Source organism: Poecilia latipinna, unplaced genomic scaffold, assembly GCF_001443285.1.
Source record: "Poecilia latipinna isolate Pla-1442-1.1 unplaced genomic scaffold, P_latipinna-1.0 Scaffold92, whole genome shotgun sequence".
NCBI classification, from domain to species: domain Eukaryota; kingdom Metazoa; phylum Chordata; class Actinopteri; order Cyprinodontiformes; family Poeciliidae; genus Poecilia; species Poecilia latipinna.
The window spans coordinates 274,835-297,629 of NW_015112708.1; the positions used below are offsets into that span (position 1 = coordinate 274,835).

The 22,795-nt window shown below is 40.6% G+C and overlaps 1 protein-coding gene across 4 annotated transcripts in view; it reads left to right on the top strand.

The window, feature by feature from the left end:
* Nucleotides 1-1,259: 1,259 nt before the first annotated feature.
* strip2 (striatin interacting protein 2) overlaps nucleotides 1,260-22,795 on the top strand; it is a 27,271-nt gene continuing 5,735 nt past the window's right edge. Inside the window, exons 1-21 of one of the 4 annotated variants that reach the window (XM_015024398.1) lie at nucleotides 1,260-1,611; nucleotides 5,057-5,126; nucleotides 6,689-6,763; nucleotides 10,862-10,996; nucleotides 11,547-11,667; nucleotides 12,036-12,104; nucleotides 12,767-12,873; nucleotides 12,955-13,082; nucleotides 13,454-13,642; nucleotides 13,985-14,035; nucleotides 16,090-16,322; nucleotides 17,293-17,358; nucleotides 17,429-17,492; nucleotides 18,583-18,654; nucleotides 18,790-18,864; nucleotides 19,535-19,632; nucleotides 20,199-20,325; nucleotides 21,293-21,393; nucleotides 21,480-21,546; nucleotides 21,644-21,748; nucleotides 22,425-22,629. In XM_015024398.1, coding sequence (XP_014879884.1) covers nucleotides 1,501-1,611; nucleotides 5,057-5,126; nucleotides 6,689-6,763; nucleotides 10,862-10,996; nucleotides 11,547-11,667; nucleotides 12,036-12,104; nucleotides 12,767-12,873; nucleotides 12,955-13,082; nucleotides 13,454-13,642; nucleotides 13,985-14,035; nucleotides 16,090-16,322; nucleotides 17,293-17,358; nucleotides 17,429-17,492; nucleotides 18,583-18,654; nucleotides 18,790-18,864; nucleotides 19,535-19,632; nucleotides 20,199-20,325; nucleotides 21,293-21,393; nucleotides 21,480-21,546; nucleotides 21,644-21,748; nucleotides 22,425-22,629 — 2,269 coding nt within the window. In that variant the 5' untranslated portion in view covers nucleotides 1,260-1,500. Of the gene's footprint in view, nucleotides 1,612-2,683; nucleotides 4,418-5,056; nucleotides 5,127-6,688; nucleotides 6,764-10,861; nucleotides 10,997-11,546; nucleotides 11,668-12,035; nucleotides 12,105-12,766; nucleotides 12,874-12,954; nucleotides 13,083-13,453; nucleotides 13,643-13,984; nucleotides 14,036-16,089; nucleotides 16,323-17,292; nucleotides 17,359-17,428; nucleotides 17,493-18,582; nucleotides 18,655-18,789; nucleotides 18,865-19,534; nucleotides 19,633-20,198; nucleotides 20,326-21,292; nucleotides 21,394-21,479; nucleotides 21,547-21,643; nucleotides 21,749-22,424; nucleotides 22,630-22,795 lie in introns of those variants that run through there. The other 3 variants (XM_015024409.1, XM_015024416.1, XM_015024405.1) reach the window with 3 other exon arrangements.

Genomic DNA, 22,795 nt, shown 5'->3' on the forward strand with positions numbered 1-22,795 from the left:
GAAGGGGGGTGGAGAGGTCACAGAGAGGTCTCCCACCACAAACGCATTGTGGAGCGCTTAAAGTGGACGAGTCAGAGGTGTGAACTCCTCTGAGCCACCGAGGTTTAAATATTTTGGTTCAACTGTTTTTATTAAAACATGATTCCCAAGGTCCGGCATTTCCCCCCCCCCCCCCCCAAAAAAAAGAAGTGAAAACCAGTTAAATATCTAATACAGCTCTTAATACTGTAAAAAAAAAATGTTAATAAAGCAAACAAATTTTCCCCAACAGGTGTCTAACAGGACATAATTTACTAAAACATGTCGGTCACTGAATGTTTAAAGATCAATTATTTTACTCAAAAATGTGCCACAAAAAACATTTGTAACAATTTTAGTACTTTGTAAAGAAACAAATCTAAACAATTTCACAAAAGACGTGTATGTGAATGTCGTTTCTGTGCATCTTTCTGAAATTAGAGATTGATCCAACATGTTGCTCATTTCAAAATATTTTTACTTCTTTTCCTTTTTGGCAGCTTGTCTGTTTTGGAGAAACATTTATGTCGCCTACATCAGATGGCATGGTATTTTATTGAAATTTCTAATCTTGTATTTAAAAAAAAATCTTGTTCCTGAATATTTATGGTGTTTTTTCCTGAAATATGTTTAAAGAAATGTTTTCTCTATTTTCTATTCTTCCAGATACATGCAAGAATATAGTCCACTTTACTCTGATAACCTGAAATAAAATGTTATTTATTGGTCAAGGCTTGAATGGAACCCCTTTTTTACATCAAAGCAAAATCCTTGAGGTTCGACAAGACAAAGCAGACGCAAAAAATACACACAAGCACTGATCCAGGAGTACATTTTATGTTAAAAAAGTAAATAGTTAATGGCAAAACAGATTAAGGATAAAGACAGTCCACATCTTCTTCAACAGTGACAGAACCATCTGTAGAAAGAGACCTAGTCAAAGTCCAAACATGCATAAATCCATTGTGTCCAACCAATGGGACAGAGCTTGATCTATTTTGCAAACGAGAGTGATCAAAGCGGATCTTTTTCTAGATTTCCAAAGTTGGTAGAGACGTAAGCAGAGAGGCCTGTAGTGGTAGAATCCACATAAAATACATGAACGAGAAAAAGTTCAAACGATTTTAAGACTTTTCTCAGGGCTCTGGAAATAGCTGTGAGCCATTTGCCTTCTCACTGGCACCCTGACATTAATGGGAGGGGGTCAGCTCACGCCCCTCTCTCTGCTGTCTGAGTGTAACCCCGCCCTCTCGGGACACGCGGGGACAGCGAATCAAGCAGATTTGTGAAGGGGTGAGGTGGGGGTACACAATCCGCAGCAAGAGAAACAGATAGAAAGAAGCAGAAGAGGAGGAGGAGACCCTCAACTTGGTTCCCCGTAGTGGAGCAGCTCCTCCCGGTGCGTTGCAGTCTCGGCTCTCCGCCGGACCGGGCATGCACGACCCGCCGCGGAGAGAGTGATCCGCGCCGCAGCGAGCAAAGATGCAGGCGGAGGACATGGAGGTACCTATCATTAATAACCTTAACGATAACGGCGACAGACAGAGGCCGAAAGGGAAAGATGTGTTCAAGGATCAGCAGAAAGAGTCGGAGGTAAATGCGAGAGGCGATGTTGTACATTGGGGCTGTCACAGCTTGTAGTAGGTGCGTGTGTGTGTGTGAACGTGTGTGTATGTTGTTGCTGGGGAGCTTTCAGATCAGCTGAATGTCCTTTTTCCATGCAGTGTCTTGGCTCGAAAGCGTGGAGGCATGCAGGCAGACGGGGATGTGTTATTTTGGCAGCTGAGTCCTAAAAATAACCCGGTAATCCTACAGTGGTGCTGCATGCAGGTGGTGAAATGTGACTGCTGCTGCCACGACCACTCAGCAGCCACCAGACACACGTTTACAACAAAACACTAGCCTACTTTACGCTCTCTAAACAGCACCAGTCTTATAGTTTTTATTTATGTCTGGACCATCCAATTAAAAAAAAAAAAAAGATAATATGTAATGTGAATAATAATTGAAATGTCTGGTTTAAAGCTAATATTCTGTATATATTTTTTTTAAAAAACAATCTTCACTGAGAATAAAAACCCAGGACTGTGGATTTCCACATCAGGATTTCACAAAATAAGTTTTTTAAAAGCACTTTTTTGTATTGTTTTACAATATATGCATTTACAAATGAGAAAACAGAACAAGAAATCACATTTCTAAAAATGTGACATTTTAGAAATATTTCCCAGCAGGCATTGAAGAGGACACCATTTTACAAAAGGTGTTTCAAATATAAAATGTTTAATTGAAGCAAATGATCTTACAGGGAATATGTTTCATAAAAGGACTTTTAAAAGCATGAAATGTTGCCAAACATGTCGCTTAACTGCAAATAAACAAATTTTACACAACAGATACATGTCTGTGTAATTTACATGATGTATCCAAAATTTAAAGATGAAAAATATTTGAATTTTTTTTAGCTTCAACCAGAATACAGCTGTTCTCATTTGAAGAAGATATTTGCTTAAAAACGTGTAAAAACAAATGATAAAAGTTCAAATAGATGGACTCATGCCTTTTGTGATGTCATCAGAGTCCTGCATATGGGAGCTTGTTTTAGAGAGTAGAGTCTCTTAAGAAACATTTTATATTTAAAAACAAAAATGGCAGAACAGATAGAAAAACTCCATGGAGTTTTGGAGTCTCCATTCATATCTTAAGACATTTTGGTTGATTTCAAAAAAGAGTCTGACTTGTAACTTTAAGTAACGTGTTGAGCTGAAAGAACAAGCTGCACTAATGCATCGTATTGCTACTTTTTTCTTGTGTTTTAACCTTGGAAATCAACTTTGAATGCCTCCTTCACTTCCTCAGTCCTCATCAAGGCAGCACAGCTGAGTTCATGTCTATTAATTATTCTCCTCATGCAAAAATAACTAGAAGATGAAGCTGTGTTGCTAGGCTTGCCGAGTCCAGATGCGGTACATTAGAGACCCCGGTTGTCAGTCAGAGCTGTCATTCAGCTCGTGCTTTGAAAGCAGCGGAGGGGGCGTTTGAGAGAATTAGAGCAAATTCGTCTCACATCCGCTGGATTCTGGGATGGGCAGGGCCGAGGAGGGGGTTGGTTGACTGTGTCGGTGGCTCCATGGCTCAGGCGTTGAAAGCTTTTATTGTCAAAGCTGTGTTTAGATGCTCTGCCTATGTAGAGCATCTAAGGCTGTGTGGAAATTAGTTGCTTCTGCTGGTTTGAGTGGTCATCTGTTGTCGCTGTGGCAAGTGAGAAGACAGGATGAAGAAGGTAGGAAACACAGGCGAAATGGACTTAATGCGAATGCAAGTTCTCACTTCTAGGATGGTTGATAAACATCTCTGCTCTGAGCCTTGTCTCGTTCAGATACTTACAGGGATAATTCATATTTTTCAGAAGATTTTGCTGCAGTCAAGTCTACTTGTTTACTTGGACGAACAGATTAGGTTCGGAGCGTGTGGTGAGCATTTGTATTCAGCCCCCTTTAGTCTGATGCCTTTGATTAAATTTCAGTGCAACACATTTCCTTCAGGAGCCACTTAATTCTCAATTAGACTCCAGCTATGTGTGATTTAATCTGTGAATAAATCCAGTTGTTTAATGAAGTCCTCAGAGGTCTGTTAGAGAACATTAGTGAAAAACCGCATCATGAAGACCAACACACACACAGCAGACACATGTCAGGGTGAAAGTGGTGGAACGGTTTAAAGCGGAGTTGGATTCTCACTCGTGTTCCTCCACTGAACCAAATCCTGAACTTTCCGACTGCTGTAGCAAATGATTTCCTTATTTATTTGCACTTTTAAGTGGGTCTTTTTTAAGAGCAGTAGTGGTATGGAATGGTGTTATTTAGTCAGTCTTACACGATGCTGACTGAGTGTCAGCGAGTATTTATAAGAGACTGTTAATGAACGGCAGCAGACGGTTACTTAACCGGGACGGCTGAGTCAGAGAGCACGTCCTTATTTGCGGATCTGTGCTGGGCCCCTCAGGGATTGTTTTCATTGTGTTAAATGCAGCTAACGCTCCGAGCTCAGAGCTTCAGGTGACATTAGGATTGTATTTATTCCTCATCCGCATAAAATTAGACTTTTGTTATTAATCTGGTGGTCAGGCTGCTTCCCTCGTTTGTTTTTGGTTTGATGCATTGGTCCATAATGTAAAAGCTGTAGTGCACCTTACTCTTATTATGATTGGTTCCTGTTTACGTTCCAGTGTTGTCTTCCACTTTCATGTCTTGGTGTGTCTTGCACAACCCGTTTTCCTGCAAATTGCTTCCTTGTCACACGCTTACCCGAGAGAGCAAAGAAATCCGTCAAGCTTGGATCTTGTTACTTCAAAACCAACTTTTAAACTTCCTGAAACTCTTTCTTCCTTGTGCTGAAGGTAATTTTTTTTCTTATTTTAATGCAAACACTTTTGTAATATATTTGTTGCAGTTGCATTGAGCTGCTGATACGCTAATCACATGGTGGGGTCAACAGGGATCCCCCCCACGATCCCTTCCTGACCACAGCAGCTAATCCTGTGTGAAACCGAGGCGGCCATATTTGCTTGTGTGCGCCTTCCATCCTCTCCTCTTCTCTCCCGTCTCACTGCTGCATTGCTGCTGCTCTTTGTTGCAACACCAGACCACTTTGAGGCTCCTGTAACCGCTCAATTACAGGTTGATTAATTCAGGAGCCTCACATGCCCCATAGAGAGCACCTGTAAACTGCAGGGCAAGGATCTGAGGCAAAATATGCAAATGGCTAATCAGCACGGCCTGAAGCCGGAACAGGCAATATTAACAACCTGAAAATCCAAACGAGGAGACAGAATGAACCAAAAGATGTATGTGTTGTTTATGGGTGAAATGAAAATGTAAGACAAATAGTGCAGAATGATCTCAGGACAATGAAAACTTTGGTGTGCAATGACACCGTCGGATAGATCATGCCTATTCTATACCTAGGTTTAAGTTACGGCGATGAATGAAAGTTCAGAATGATTCACGATGGGCTAATTTTGTTGTTTTCCCCTCAGAGCTCCATGGAGTCTCCAAACCTGGAGTTTGAATATGGAGACTCGGACATGCTCACGGCTGAGCTCTCAGGTAGGAGTCAAAGGTTACTGAAGTCCCTTCGTCTGCTGCATGCTGACCTCTTTTCATGCTTTGCCACCCTTCTATATTGTTGGAACAGCTGGTAAAAATGTGCACAAAAGCCTTAAAGGAGATTGACGCTATGGAGATTTACCCCAACCTTCACTTCTTGCTGCAGCTCCTGAATTACTGTACGAGCTGGGACAAAGTTTGTTTTTATTTCCTATCATCTTTGCCTTCCTCTTCACTGTCCATTGTGGCAAGATAAACTTACGTCCTGTCCTCCAGCCTTGTTTGTCACAGCTCAGCTGTTTCAGACTCTTCGGTTTTGCTCAGGCTGTAGAAAAGGGCAACTTTAGGTCAGTATTTTTTTTTTGTCTTGGAGCCACTTCCTCAACTTTGCACCCTGATATTCCATCTTTCCAAGGGTGCATTCACACCGACCCTTTAATCATTCATTCATTTGCCTAGAACATCCAGTTTGTTTGGGGAGGGTTAAATGCGCAATCTAACTCTGATGCGGACCAAAAAATAAACTCTGATTCACATAAAAACCTACTGCTTTTTTGTTTGCATTTCAAATCCAATCATATCCAAATGTTGCTGTTTTTGTTTTTTTGTTTTTTTTGATTGACCATGAGTTAATTTTGAGTGACTAATTTAGGCTTCCATCCAGCACCAATTTGTGTTTTGTATGTGTTTGATTTTGAGTCATGATGTTCACGGCACGCGGCGGGGAATTTGCCAGAGTCTTACTCACCCTGGTGAGCATGCAGTCAGTCACAACAGCTCATCTCCTCGGGGTCAGACGATGACGAGTGCTCTGAGAGCAGAAGGAGACGTGTAGCGGTGTGACAAATGGATGGATGCCCACAAAAACGATGTGATCCACATCAGTTGAGACAGAAGCTGAGGTCTTTTCTTCTGTGAGTCTAGCCAGAACCAGTTACCCCTTTTTTATTCAGAGCCTGGTCTAATTAGCCTCCTTTAAGGAGTTGACATGCTTTGACTCGTTCACAGGCACGTTTTAGGTCAGTTTCACTAAAGAATTTAAGCCAGTTTGCTGTAAAGCTCAAAGGGGATTGCAATGATTGTTGACGAGAATCAGGGCCTGGAGAGTCGAAATTATGCTCTGGTGAGAGGCTTCATTTTAAACACCTGCCTGACACTTAATAAAACCAACTTTGGGTTTTCTGAGTACAGACAGAAGAGGTTGTAGTTACCGACCCGACAGCACTGAGGTGAAAAATGATCCCATCTCCACGGTTACACATTTCCTCTGTTTTGTCGCGCTTAAATTTTCAGATAGTATGCCCAACTTTAAGAACAGATAGACATAACCAGCATAAATTAAACCAAATTCATTTAAAAAATAAAATAGTTTTTACATTTGTTGTGGAGAATATTTGGTTCACTTTTCTTTGGAAAATTGTTTTTATTTTCAAGCATGAATTTAAGCCTATAGACTTCAACTGAAGTACTTCAACATTTTTCTTTGTGCCATACAGAGAGACACAAAAACCTAAATGTTTTTGGCAGGAAAATTGTAATATTTTGTGTCATGTTTTCTGCAGAGCTGTACAGTTACACAGAAGAGCCAGAGTTCGCCCTGAACAGAGACTACTTCGAGGAGGACTTCAGGAGCCATGGTAGTGTTTCTCTCCGACTTAATCTGACTTGAATTAAATTGAAATGTATAGAATTTATTTTGATGATGGAACAAAGAACAGAATTAACACCTAGTAATTAGAATCGGGTATCATCATCGAGCAAAGCAAGACAAAAAAGCAAAGAGCTTATGTCCATATTTCCCTATAAAATTCAGTACAAACATACTGAGTTTTCCATTTGTTTTCATTACTACTGAAAACAAATGGAAGGAAAGAGACAGTATAAAACTTATACTGTTCTTAAGAGGTATTAAACCCTAAAGAACAGAATAGCTGGACACTTAAACTTAATTTAGTTACTGTTTTATAACCAGTTTGCAGTGGTGGGAAGTAACGAAGTACAAGTATTTCGTTACTGTACTTAAGTACAATTTTCGTGTATCTGTACTTTACTTAAGTAGATTTAATAATGGATACTTTCTACTTTTACTCCACTACATTTTACAGTAAGTATCTGTACTTTCTGCTTCACTACATTTCTACAGAACCGTCGCGTTACTCGTTACATCCAAGTCGCGTTGCGGTTTTTGTCCGTTAAAATGAGAAGTTCAGGGACTTAAGGTGGCGCCGTAAAATCCAAGCAATAACGTGACTTAGTGTCTGTTGTCACCCATCGCCTTTACTCGCACGCGGAGCTCCAGACATGCGCAGTGGTTTCCTCTGAGCGGGAGAAGATGTCTGTCTGATCGTCAGTAATATAATAGCGCTGCATAAATCATAAGATATGGCGACATGTAAAATCAGCAGCGATTCGCTTTCACAGACTGTGGGACTTAGTCCAACTTTTGGCGTCACTTGGAAGGAAAGCTTAAAGAAAGGTAAGATCTGTGGACATGATGCTAGCAAAGCTAGCTGTACAGAGACACACATGTTGCATCTGCGATGAAAAAAAGTTGTCACTCATGCGCTGAATTATTGTGTGGAGGTGTTGACTGAGGTGTCGCATTTATGGGACAACACTGTGACCAAAGTCTGCATTGATATGACATTCAGGAACATCCGATTCTTCTGGACGGATCTTTACTGATTAAATTTATTTCAGCTCTAAGTATTTAATATCTATGTGTTTTATGGGAATGTGGATCTTTCAGATCAATTTGTGAAGCAATTTTGAAGGTAAAACTTAATGTTTTTGTGTCACGTAGCGCGGGGTGCTGGTCTTGACTTGGTCTCGGTTTCGGTGGTCTTGACTACAACTCTGCTACTGGCTCCTTGGTTCCATGTCCTCCTGCACCCACCTTCTTTCCATCCCCTTTCTGTTGGATTTCTTTAAAAATAAATGCCACTAGTGGCAAAAAAAAGTGAAGTTCATGCTATGTTAGGACAGGAGATAAGATGTTTCCATCCCTGAAATTATGATGCATAGAATCACATATCTAATATATGTTACAGAGTAAACATAATAAAAACATGCTTTATCTGTGGCATTGTTCATTAAAATGCCACATTTCTAATGTATTAAAATTAAATACGATCGGTTCACTTAATGATAGTGTATTAGGAATTAGGCAATGCATTCAGCAAGTACTTTTACTTTTAATACTTAAGTATTTTTAAAAGCCAGTACTTTTTTACTTTTACTTAAGTACAAATGTTAATGTGGTAGTTTTACTTTTACTTAAGTACATTTTTTGAGTACTTTTTCCACCACTGCCAGTTTGTAAAAAAAAAAAAAAGAAGCTTTTCTCTTTACGGTTTGGGCATTTAGAGACATCTCTACCAGCCAGTCATTATGTAACTCAGTGCTAATCATGTCCTCAACCCAGTATGCAACCAATAAAACTGAGGAGAGAGGAAATAAAACTGAGTCATCAGTTTTATTGAAATAAGCTTCAAAATTCTTCAGAAATCACAAAAAAAACCCAAAAAAAACAAACAAACAGGCAGCTAAGGATGGCTCCCTGTGGTGCGCCCAATCCCAGAGCTTTTTCACTTGACAGATTCCCCATTTAATTCTACCATTTGTGTGCAGTTTTAAAATATGAACTGGCTGCTTTTTGTGCCAAAGCTTGTTGCAGACCTGAATGTGTAACAAGCTCAGACATAGCATTTGATTTTACTGCTGACATTTTATAGTGCTCTTAAATTAAAACCTGAAGATTAACTCAACTGAAATTTCAGCTGCATAAACCAAAAAGTTATTAGAGGAGAGAGGAAATAAGCCAAGTAATGTTTATCCTCTAATTAAGTGGAAACAACCTTTGTGGTCAGAGGGATGCCAGCATAACAAAGTCATTTCTGGTGAAATGGCGTCTTTGGGATATTATAAATGTTTTTTATTCTAAAATGAGAACAGAGTGGGGAACAGGCACATCAAAGCTCGGCTCGTTTAAGCCTGTCGAAGAACAGACCACCCAAATCGTACTTTTCATTTCTAGATCAAACCTGTTTTTGCTACTCCCCCCCGTTATTTGCCAACATTTCATTTTAGCAAGCCAGAGGGTTTCACCATGAAAAAAACAAAACAAAAAAACACAAAGCACTCGCTGTGTTAAAAAAAAAGAAAAAAAAAAAGCATGTATTATTTTCTTTTTAAACAGACGCGCTGCTTCATCACCTTGCCTCCGAATTGACGGGTAATAAATAGCAGGATTAGACGACGGCCTCTCTTGCTGCTGCTTCACAGAGATGCAGCTCAGGGCCGCCTGTTTGCACCGCGGTCCTTTCATTAGGTCGAGTGCATTGTGTGGTGCAACCGATCGACAGAGGCTGCTTTCCCTGCTCGACTTGGGCTCTGCAGTGCATGTGAAACTGACAGGCTGCTCATCAATGTTTTATGCTGCTGCCCCATGAATTCTCAGGAAGTCACGAACATAAATTACAGTAATAGAGGAGACGTGTCTGATTGAGGCCTTTTGCAGACGGGGCTGAAATTAAAAATCTTATTTTCATTTCCTGAGAGCACACAGAGTAAGTCTCAGCATCCTTTATAGGCTATCAGTTCTTCCCCGATGATGATGATGCTAATAATGCCTATTAAAATTGATCAAATAAACAATCTAATAATGGATCGCAGTGAAAACAGGAAAAGCATTTTGCTTTGTTTTCCTCCTGTAGAAGTGTACTTATTCTGTGTGCCTCATTTCCTGCTGGGTCTTAATAATCTTTTCTAATTTCTCATAATAACATCATCAGTTCCTGTTAATTAGGGCTTTCTGTGCTTTCAGATATTTCCTGCAGCTAATGCAAAGGGACAGCACTCAATATTCCACTAATAACACACAGACTGTAGCAGGAGTTGGCCTCCTGATTCACATCCGTACTCGCTAAACAAACTGTTATTACATAACTGTTATTATTACATAATTATTAAATTAGAAAGTATGGGAGACGATAGGCCTGATTAGGAGACAAGTAGGACAAGTCATGTATTAAGACAATCTGGAGATTACTGGAGAAAACAAAAGGATGCTTCAGAGTTCCTGGTCCCGACTTCTTAATTTGAGAAAAAGAAGTGGGCCGAAAACAGAGCCTTGGGGAACCCCCTGATGTGGCTTTGTCCATTTCACTCAAAAATAAATAAAAATAGTTCTACGAAAAGAGTTGTTGAAGCAAATGTGTTATGGTGAAGAAATTCATTAAGTCAGAGGACGATGAGCAGTGCAATTTATTGACTATCAATTTGATAAAATCCTAAAATGTTTCGAGATGTTCTAGAAAATGCAACACCTCCAGGGTTTTAGGCTTATATCGTCACTATACCAAAACATTTTCAAATGAAGATTGTAGTCCGGAATCTTTTCTTACTTGGAGTCATGCAGAACCAACATATTTCTAGCTGAATTTTAGCCCACTCTTCTTTTCAGAATCGTTTTAATTCAGAGGTTTTTTTCAATAGAACATCCTAGGTTAAACTTTGAATAGGCCATTTCTATTGTTTCTATTGTCTATTGTTGGTAAATTGTGGTTAGATGTATTTTCACACAGGCCGGATAGCTTTCAGTCGCTTTTTTCTCCACCTGATAAATCAAGTCATCATTTGAAAGCTGTTTTTCCACATTCCCTGGTATTAAAATGTGTTGGGGGGGGGGGGGGTGAAAAAAAAAAGCAAAAACAGAAGCAAACTGTGCATTGCAGCTCGAGGCAGAAGGTGGACGGAGCTGACGGTGGACGAGCAGAGGACGTACGTCATGAGACTACTGGACGCGCTGGAGGTGACGGACAGGGACAAGAGGCTGAAGGTGGCCAGGGCCATCCTCTACCTGGCTCAGGGTTCGTGCTCCCAGTCCATCACCAACAGCCTCAGCACATTCTGCTCTGGAAAAAGAAAATATCAGTTTCTTGCATTTTACTTTTTATAGGTATATGTTTGAGTAAAATGAACATTGTCGTTTTATTCTATGAACTACTGACAACATGTCTCTGAAGCTCCAAGCAAAAAGTTTGTATTCATTTGCAGAAAATGAGAAATGGTCAAAATAATGAAAAAGATGCATCATTCAGACGTCAAATAATGCAAAGAGAACAAGTTAGTATTAATTCAGAGACAACAATACTAATGTTTTAACTCAGGAAGAGTTCAGAAATCAATATTTGGTGGAAAAACCAGGAGGTTTTCAATGAGGCTCAATGCAGTGGGATCTTAATTTTTCCAGAATTGTATATGTATATACAAGTGTGATAGTGTTACTCCATCATTTTATCACTTCTGCTTTTAATTTCTTTTCACTTTCAGACCTTTAATTGGGACTCCACACTAGCTAAACTACTGACAATCAATTCTTCTGTGTTTCATTTCCCCCCCCACCACTTCTTTGGCCAGGTGTGTTTGATGAGTGTGACACAGAGGTGGATGTGCTCCACTGGTCCAGACACAACATCTTCCTGCTTTACGACATGGGCATCTTCACAGCGCTGCTGGAGCTGCTGAGCATGGAGATAGAGTAAGCAGGAAACGGTTCCCAAGAGCAAATTGTAAATTACATATGGATACCTTATTGTATACTTTGTAAATACTTTAAAAGGTTAGATTTTTTGTAAATGTGTGGTTAGTGCTGCTGGTGTCAGCCTCCTTGGGGATGTAGTTATGTAAGCTTCATCAAGCCACAGTCTAAGTACAAATCTGTACAAGTGAGACAAATACATGTAGAATAGTGACGGATTATGTTGGGGAAATAAAAAAAAAAAAACTCTTGGTGAGACTTCTTATTTATGATGTGATTATTACAAGTTATCTTGTATGCGTTTGCAAGGATTTTCAGACTCTCTTGCGATTTAAAAAATAGAAATAAAGCAGTAATTCTTCCTGCAGTAACAGCCAGGCGTGCAGCAGTGCGGTGAGGAAGCCTGCCATCTCTCTGGCGGACAGCACCGAGCTCAGGTAAGTCACACGAATCGCAGAAGAGACGACTCCTCGTTCCGTTTCAGATGAAAACACTGAGAGACGATAACTGGAGGAAACCGACTCTGTACTGTTTGTTCGTTTTAATTTGTGAGCTTCTGCTTCTTTTGGTGGAAACGATGCTTGAACAAAGTAGGCCGAACGCCACAATCACACACTTTGCTCAGATGACGCACTCAGAGCTCCTTCTGTGCTCTTTCTGGATAAATGTGCACAAATAATTACCAGCTGGCGAAGCAGATTTACACCCAAGTAGTTCTAAAGAACTGATAACTGTTGAATTAGAAGCACTTACAGTATATATAATTGTCAGTAATGTGTTGTACAGTGAAATATCTGAGGACACTGTACAAGCAAAGCAACTCCATTAAAATAATTCACCAAATAAAATAGAACAATGTAAGTAGAGTATCTAATCTGCCAGCTTTGCACATTTTTGGATTTCCACTTCCAATCCGTCTCTCATATTCCTTCCACTCCATAATTATGCACTACTATGTGAAATATAGTGTCTAAAGAGGCTGTGGACGATCTGATCGTTTACTAAAACAGAAGTCGTTTGCAGAATCACTTGCAGCTTTCAGGACGAAACCACCCTTTGAACGATTCGTCTGACTGTATCATGTGCTCAAAATCCTCAGAGTCCTCCTGAGCATCATGTACCTGATGGTGGAGACCGTTCGTGTCCAAACAGAGGATGACCGACCCGAGTGGAGGGCAGCCAGAGAGACCTTCAAGAACGAGCTGGGTGTGTGTGTACGCAGTGTGTTTGCATCAGCTACTCTCCTGACTGTCGTTTCTAACCCGCAGACGCTCGTACAACCCTCAGGTTCGCCTCTGTACAACGGAGAGCCCTTCGCTCTGCTCCTCTTCACCATGGTGACCAAGTTCTGCAGCATGAACGCACCTCACTTCCCGATGAAGAAAGTGCTGCTGCTGCTGTGGAAAACTGTGCTGGTTGGTGTAATAAAGCTACATTATTTTTCTATATTCTATGAGCTTTAATGTGTTTTATTACGATTTTATGTGATTGGACAAATAGTTTAAAAATGTTTTTTTTTTTTTTTTTCCAGAAATAAAACTAGTAGTGGGAGCATCATGCTATTCTATTCATCCTTTCTTTTTATATACAGCAGCTGAAATATGTCCAAGTTTAATAGCGTGAGAAAACTTCAATTTTAGTATTTTAAACAGCTGAGTTGGAAAAGTCAAAAAGTTGCTAGGAAAAACAGAGAAAACTTAATATTAAGCTCAAATTTTCTCAATCAACTTCAGATTAATTCATTAATAATATCCTTGAATCGCTGCTTTTCTGTCCCCCTTCCCAGTTCACGTTGGGGGGCTTCGAGGAGCTCCAGCAGATGAAGGTGGGGGCCCGGGAGCGCCTCAGCTTGCCCCCGCTGCCGGAGGACAGCATCAAGGTGGTGCGAGCCATGAGGGCGGCGTCTCCCCCGGCCTCGGCCATGGAGCTCATCGAGCAGCAGCAGCAGCAGAAGAGAGGCCGACGCAGCCGCAGGGTACACGCATCCAGACCCGCTCGCGCACACACACACACGCACACACACACACACACACACACACACACACACACACACACACACACACACACATGCATACACTCACACCTCAGCTGTTTTACTAACAGCTAACCCCTCATTAGCATGGAAGAGTAGATCTTCTGCAGCTTTTCTCTAACTGCTTCGCCAACATCATCAGTTCCCTGCTGTAAGTCAGTGACCACAGATGATCTTGGTGGGATTCCCAGCCCCTCTGCTTATTATTTATTCTTTTTTTTTCTTTCATTAGAGCTCTAACTGCCCTCTGGTTTCTCATTGCCCCTCTTCCTTCTGTCCCCACAGAGTGCCTTTGTTGATAGCTTGGAAGGAGACAGTCCCTTTCCCAAGAAGCAGGTCTTTACCCACAAATTCCCTTCTCTTTTCCTCCTGCATTTCCTCTCTGCACCGAGCTGGACTTTTTGCACTCCTCTCCCACTTCCCTGCGATCCCACTTTTCTTCTTCCTCTCTGCCAGTTCCTTTACTTTCTCCTCATATGTTCTTTTCGACTCTCTTTATCCCACTTTCTCTAAGTCCTCCTCTCTCTGTCTCTCCTCCCCTCCCGTTCTCCTCCTCCTCTGTGGGCAGCAGGGTTGGCGGGACAGGGCTGACTTGCTGGCTGTAACCATCGGCTCCGGAGTGGGTCACTGTCTCCACTCTCCCATATAGACAGTTCACTTCAGACATTCACTTTAAGAGCATCTCTCCTGTAGTTTTCATCACATTGCGACTAGTTTCTTTTTTTTTTTTAGCTTCAAAACAAGCCACCGTGCTCTGTAGCGTTTCGGCAAGGGGCCACTTCCTTTTAAAATGCATTCATTGAGACTCCATTTTTAGCTTGAACTTGTCCAAGCTCTCAACTGGATGTAATTGAAAGCGGTGGCCCTCCTAACCCCGATAGCAGAACTCCGGCTTTGTCGTTTCACTCAGCAGAGAATGGCTTTTCCATAGAGAATGGCTCCCCACACAGTTCCACCTGCTCCTCTCTTCTCATCCCCCCCACCACCACCACCACCACCTTCCCACCACACACACTCTATGCACCCGTCGCCTCTAGTCCCCCGACTGATGCACCATACATCAGCTGCAGTAGTCCAGCTAGCAGCCGGAAAGCTTACTCATGCCTGATGCTTGCACCGTTGCCATTCACACGCTGTGTGAGTTTGTGTGGTTCCCGCTCTGAATGGGATTGTTTGGACGTGAAAACTCGGTGTTGGCTTGAGTTGTGTGCCTGTTTTCTTCTGATGTGCCCCTGTGTGGTAAGTTCAAAAACGACATGCTGCGTTTGGTTGCTGTGGAAACGTTCTTTTTGTCCCCCACTTGAGTCAAACTACTGCGAGCCGTCAGCAACCGGAGTTTGTTTTTTGAGGTTTTAGGAAAACTTTCAGCATTCTGATTTGTATTCTTATACAAATGAGAAAATATCTGATAACGGTAATGGCAAGAGTCTGGGTCTTTATTTTTTTATTCCACCTCAAAATCCCTTGAAGTGATTCTGATTTCTGCCAAGTTCGGTGGTGGTGGTATTATGATGTGGGAATGCTTAGGTTAGTTTAACCTAAAAGGTTACCTCCAAAATATTGCAGGATGCTTTCACAAGAAGCCAATATACCATCAATTGTTGCCAATCAGTAGTAACAGTGATGGCAGTATCATGATGTGGGATTGTTTTGTTGGAAAATAGAGATTAATTGTGTAATAAAAAAAACCATAAATATATATTTTTTCATATTGTTTGTGGTCAGAAATTCTTGATTCTAAGCCCTTGCAACTTTTAGATTAGATTGGACTTAATAACAGCAACAAGGACATTTAAGTTTTTTTTTTAATTAAGAAACATTTAAACTATTTTCTGATTGCTTGTTACATCCTCAGTCTACATGTAACTACCAACTACAGCCTTTAAGCAGGAGTCAGTCAGTGGAATATTTTTTTCCTTATGTAAACCCAGATAAACTCCTGTGGGTTTATTACACGTGCCGCAGGCAAACAGGTGTTATCGCTGTTTAATCTGTCCTCCTCTCCGTTGTGCGTTGGTGTGTGCATGTTGCGCTTGACTGACGTGTCCCTCGTCCTCCTGTTTGTTTCGTCGCAGCTGTTAAAAGGCAAAACGATGGAAAATTTCATTCGTTCTCACTTGATGATCACGACTCAAACTCTAAATCGTCCATTTAAAAAAATAAAATAAAATAAAAATTAAATCAGCCGCTATATTAGAGAACAGCAGTGTGGGCTGGAAAGTTTAAGGAGATCTGTCAAGGTTCTTTCATCCAAAAAGCAACTGAAATAAAGATTAAAAGATGATTAGAATGTTGTTGTTTTTTTTTTTCAAAGATGGCACATTTGAACTCCCATAAGTACAGTGTCACCTTGTGAGTGTTGACTCCCTGTCCTCTGTCTCCCCTTCCAGCCCCTGGTCAAGCAGGACAGCCTGGACACCTACAACGAGCGGGACCCCTTCAAGAACGACGACGCCCGTGACGAGGAGGACGACCCAGAGGACACGGACAGCGGCATCGAGGGGGAAGTGGACCCCCTGGATCGGGACGTCATCATCCAGCCTCCGCCGCCTCCGCCTCCACTGAGACCCCCGACAGAGAGGGTCAACTTCCCCAAAGGCCTGCCCTGGGCCCCCAAAGTTAGGTGAGCGTCTCATTCACTGAAGGAGTTGAAAGAAAGTTGAAAATGCTGGAATTTATTTCAATTGATTAATCGTTAACAGGAGAATACAGACTCAAAAGCAGTAATTAAGCCAAAACTGTACAAAAATATTACACATTTTGCATTTAAGATAAAAAAAACACCCCCTTGTCTATAAATATGTTATATGTAAGAAGTGGCATAGTTTTAGCTTCATCCAGTTAAAATTCAGTGAAAAAAAGTCTGTTAAGCATCTTTTGCTATCCAATTATTAACCGGTAAATCCAAAAACAATATTTAACAGATCAGTGCTGCATTGTATTGATATTGAATCCAGCAGAAATAACTGAGTTTTTCACATGTTGTTAGAAGGATATTTGTTTAGCTTCACATTCCTCCTTTGCTACAAAGGATCAAGTATACACTAAAGCAATGCTAATGCACTATTTCAAATTGTAAAGAGGAAAATTTGATTACAGGAAAAGAAAATCCTCAACATGTTATCAGATTTTCACATAAACACAGACAATTTGTAGCATTAGTCCGTTTTTTTCATTGTTTTTTTTTTTTTGTCAAATCATGACATCCCTGAACTACAGTCAGAAATGTGATGCTTGTTTTCCATCCATTTCCCATCACTGAAGCCTGAAAAGCCGTAGCGTCAGGACTAATTTTCCCTGCTTTGGCATATGCCAGCATTTAAGAGGTTAAAATTAGGTCTAAATAAAAAATCCTTACAGTTTTCTCTCTTTGCGCTCAAGCAGCAATATGCTCTCCATCTGCTGATGCCAGAGAGCAGCCTGGGTGTTTCTGCAGGGTGCCGCCGCTGCTGCTTCTATACGCATGAATAATGTGTCTCATCGTAGCTGTGCATCTTTTATCTGTTATCAGAACACCGAGCTTCTGGGTTTCTGTTTCTTTAGCTGTGTTGATTCCTGCGTTTACTCCACCGTCTGATTCTTTGTGTTCACAGGGAGAAGGACATCGAGCACTTCCTGGAGACCAGCAGGAACAAGTTCATTGGTTTTACTTTGGGGAAGTAAGTGTGTTGTTCCTGAAGGTCAATCAGTTCATCTCTCTGTCAGGTTTAACCCTTCGTTCTCCGGCAGTGACACGGAGACCCTGGTGGGGTTACCCAGACCCATCCATGAGAGTGTAAAGACCCTCAAACAGGTGAGCAGGCGAACTTTTGTTGTGTTTTGCTTTCTACAAAAACTTTTTACAGTGCTGTGAGAAAACATTGGGCCTCTGACCCGCAGATTTCTTCTGGTTTTGCTTTTTTTCATGCAGTTTTCAGGTCATAAATCAATCTGGAACATCAAACTTAATGACTGTTTGACTCTCACTTTGGTTTATTGGAGTCCAATCCCCTGAGAAATGACTCTGTAATCCTTTCCAGACTTATACATTGTAAATGACTTTGTTTCTCATGTGTTGAATCGTGGTAGGGCTGAAACGATTAATCGGATTACTTGTGATTAACCGATTAATCGAAACAGTTGTCAACTAAGTAATTGATTAATCGTTACTTTGAGCAGTAATTAAACCAGAATTGTACAAAACATGTTTACATTTTGCCTTTCATCTTAAAAACATATTTGTCTGTCAATATGTTTTCGTTGAAATGCCACAAGCTGCATAGTTTTCGCTTCACCTGGTTCAAATTCACTAAACAAACAATATGTTGTCACATTTTATGCAACAAAATGTTGATTTTCTTATCTAAGAAACCAAATTTATTTGTTTGTTTGCATATTCCAATTCATTTCCGTTGCATAAAATGGCTTACGTGGCTAAATGAAAAATCTGGAGAGCATGCATATTTTTTTTTTATCCAATTAATTGTTACAATAGGCTGCACAGTGACGCAGTTGGTAGAGCTGTTGCCTTGCAGCAAGAAGGTTCTGGGTTCGATTCCCGGTCCCGGTCTTTCTGCATGGAGTTTGCGTGGGTTTTCTCTGGATACTCCGGTTTCCTCCCACAGTCCAAAAACATGACTGTCAGGTTAATTGGCCTCTCCAAATTGCCCCTAGGTGTGTGTGTGCATGGTTGTTTGTCCTCTGTGATTAATTACTTTTCCACAAAGGGTCAAAGGCTTTTCTATTCAATATATGTTTTTTGAAGTTCCTCTGGTTATTTTTGCCTTTGTCAAATGAAGTTGGACGATCCACAAAAGCAAAAACAACAAACTTTTTCACAGTCTAAATAACAGAACGGTTATTTAGAACCGCTACAGCAGCTGCCTTTTTCTTCTCTTCTCTAGCACAAGTATGTGTCGGTGTCTGAGATCCAGATCAAGAGAGAAGAGGACCTTCTGCAGTGTCCGCTCAGTCTGGTGAGCTGCTGTTTCAGTTTCTCTTCACTCATCATTATATTTGGTTTAAGCTCAAATTAAAACTCTAATTAAAGGCAGCTCTGTTAGAGACTCAACACAGTCGGTGCTTGTCGGATGTGTGTGTTGTGCTGACAGGGTGAGGAGGAGGTGGAGGAAACCCCTGCTGAGATTTTATACGTGGGAATGCTTCCTAATCTCTCGCAGTACGTGGTGAGTGGCTCTTTATTAACTTCTCATTACTCGTACCCCCTCTGTGCAGGAAACCTGAGCACTTTTTTCAAACATAGCCGAAGCATTTCAGCCTTTTGAAAGCGTAATGGTGTATTATGACCAATAGGTGGTGCCATAATGTGTTGAAAGTCAGATACAGGTTCTTTTTTATTCAATTAGACACAAGTTTAAGTTTTAATTCTTGAATACAGTCGATACAAACCCCATTCTACTGACTACTTGAAATAAGTGATTTTGCTGTCATCTATTTAGTCCTCCCCTATCCCCCTGCTACTTGTTGCCTATTTTTAGTAACCACTGGAACCCTTTTTGGGAATTGTTACAAAACTAGCACAGTTTCTTTCAAAATAAAAGCAGTGTTTTTGTTGTTTGTAAACCAGTAAAGCTCAAAATGTTCATGAAAACTTGTATTCCCATTCACTTAAATGCATCTGGGAAGACTGCACACACTAATCCTCACCAAAACATAAAGAATGACGTATCCAGGCAGAAAGTGGTGAACAAATATTCAACTTCACAAACTCGTTAATATGAAATATGAAACAGACGCACTTTGAGCTTCGTTTGGTAAAACCTGGAAACCTGGAAATGTATTAAGTTAACCTGTTAATGGATAATGTATAGTTGCCCGTTTTCGTATCCTCATCAGATCGCCCTCCTGAAGCTCCTGCTGGCAGCAGCTCCGACATCCAAAGCCAAAACCGACTCAATCAACATCCTGGCTGATGTGCTGCCCGAGGAGATGCCGTAAGCGCACACTTCCTATGGCAGATTTTTTCATTCTGGGTAAACTTTTAAATATGAAGTCCAACCAAACCAGGGACTGCAAGCAAGAGGGAAGGAAGCAGAGGAAGGAAGGAAGGACAGACAGGAAAAAGTAATGGCAAAAGATGACAAATAAAGTCTACAAATACAAGTATTTAAGTTAGTCATTAGGTAGGAGGGATTTATTGATCAGGTGACTTTTACTCCACAGAATTTGTCTGCTTTCGTCACAGTTTGTTGAACCATAAAGACAGAAAGTTACAGTTGTCGTCAGTTTGTATCTTTGTCTACAGGAGGCACTGTTGAACATAAACCGCTTTGTATTATTTATATGTTGTTGCATGTCTCTGACGCAGTCAGTGGAAAAAAGAAACATTTTCCCACCCGATGTGTCAGTCACATGTTTGTCTAAGTTACTCCTTGACTCCGAAGGGAGAAAAACCTGGTTGTGTCTTTTCTAGACGTGTGTGTGTGTGTGTGTGTGTGTGGGTGTGTGTGTGTGTGTGTGTGTGTGTGTGTGTGTGTGTGTGTGTGTGTTTGTCCTGCAGCATCACTGTCCTTCAGAGCATGAAGCTGGGGATTGACGTGAACCGTCACAAAGAAATCATCGTCAAAGCCATCTCCGCCCTGCTGCTGCTGCTGCTCAAGCATTTAAAGCTGAACCACATCTACCAGGTATCAGCCATCAGCGCAGGTGTTCCCCTGACCTTTGACCCCACACTCACAACTCCCGGACATCATCACTCTGTTCCGCTCTGGAGGGACGCACCGATGCAGATATTTCCTGTTGCTATGAGGAAACGTTTTTTTTTGTAATCTCCTTTAGTTTGTTGCTGAATAGAGTTAAGATGATGGCTCCCTCTGCTGCCACAAAGAGGAACTGCATGCACTAAAGCAATACTGGGAATTAGCAAATATTAGGGCCCCATGATTTCTGTGTGGAATGTAATAAACAAAATGGAATCCACAATAACATTAAAAACAAGTTTCTTAGTTTTGCTCCTAATTTTTTATTTTTTTTTTTGATGATGGGGAAACACAAGCGTTGGTTCAACTAAGCCAATGTTCTGTTGAACCAGTGAAGTTTTATTATATTTGTGATCCAGAATAACAGCTAGTCTTGAGCTCTGGCCATTGTTTTGTTAATTTTGTTTTTTTATCCACAGCATAATTACATACTCTTGTAGTTAATAAATATGATCACAATTGAATTCAGAAAAACAAAAAAGGGGAAAAAGTGGAATTTGCGGAAAAGCAAAAGATTTAATAGGGCCCTGCTTTTCCTTCCACTTCACAATTATGCATTACTTTGTGTTGATCTGTCACATTAAATCCAAATAAAATACACATAGGTTTATGTTCTATATGTTTTACATTATTTGACAACCAAACAATTCAGGATAGGTATAAAAAGTTTAACTCATATTTAATCACTTGACTTTTAAATCCTGATAGTCCATTGCTGAACTGACGCTGTGTGTAATCTTTCTAAAGCTTCCCCAGTAATAAGAAGGATTTTCTATCTCTGCTGCATGAGAATAAAATCCTCCGCCTCTTGACCTTTTCCACGTGCAAAACCTTATTAACGAAACGGGATTATTATTATTTTTTTTTTATCTTTGAGCATTTCCTTTTCCCACAGTTCGAAATAGTCTCCCAGCATTTGGTGTTCGCCAACTGCATCCCGCTCATCCTCAAGTTCTTCAACCAGAACATCATGTCCTACATCAGCGCCAAAAACAGGTAGGAGACGTTAGCTCACGTACTGAATTAAAAAAAACGTTGCAGAATGTTTCGCTACATATGTGACAACATGCGATGTGTCGCAGCATATGCGTGCTGGACTTTCCCCACTGCGTGGTCCATGAGATGCCTGAGCTCACGGCCGAGAGCTTGGTGAGTGACGGAAAGCGCCAGATGAAGATCAGCTAGCATCTGTGCGTCGCTCTGACACGGCTGAGTTGCGTTTGTTTTGTTTGTTTTTGTTTTTTAGGAAGCAGGAGACAACAACCAGTTCTGCTGGAGGAACCTTTTCTCCTGTATCAACTTGCTGAGGATCCTCAACAAGCTGACCAAGTGGAAACACTCCAGAACTATGGTGTGTATATAAGACGTCTTGATAAGCCAATAGCACCCCATATGAAAATGTATGGAAGGCTGCAATGTTTATGTATATTTAGGTGCAGCAGTGTAATTTTGCATTGATTGATTTGAGCAATAATTGGAGCTTTTTATCACCTTCTGAGGGTTCTTGTAATATTTGTTTACATCTTTTATATTCATTATCTCCAAAAATACGGGCTTTTATATTTGCTAAAGTTTTATGCTCTTTCTGATTGTAAAACTTGGAAATAGAAATATTACTGTGGGTCATTTGAAATATTTTCTGTAGTAGAAATTAAAAAAATATATTGTACTTGTCTGTTTTACTGCAACATTTACGACTTTTATTTAGCTAGACTGAGAGGAAAAATGGCTCTTTAGACTGTAAAGGTGGCATGCATATATATATATATATATATATATATATATATATATATATATATATATATATATATATATATATATATATATATATATATATAATATGGTGCTAGCATGCACAGACAGGAGGGCACTAAGAGTTTCCATAACAACCATTATATGCTATCTACATGCCAAACAAGTGTTCTGAGAACAAGCCTTTCCTCAAGACGAGCTTTTTATACTCAAATTCAAAACACAAAATACTCCTTCCTTCAGTTATGTTTTGTAAATGTCTTCCTCCTTTTCAGATGTTGGTTGTTTTTAAGTCGGCCCCCATCCTGAAGAGAGCCCTGAAGGTCAAGCAGGCCATGATGCAGCTCTACGTTCTCAAGCTGCTCAAGATTCAGACCAAGTACCTGGGCCGCCAGTGGAGGAAGAGCAACATGAAGACCATGTCGGCCATCTACCAGAAAGTCCGCCACAGGCTCAATGACGACTGGGCCTATGGAAACGGTAAACATGGGTTTCTAACGGCTAGTGTTTTGAGGTTTGAGGTCCAAAACATCTCAGAAAGCAACGCAACTCAGAATGGCTAAAAAAAAAAAAAAAAAAAACAAGGGTGGGTTTGGGGGGATTTTTTTTTACCAAATAATAAATTAAACAATTTTTTCAAAATTCA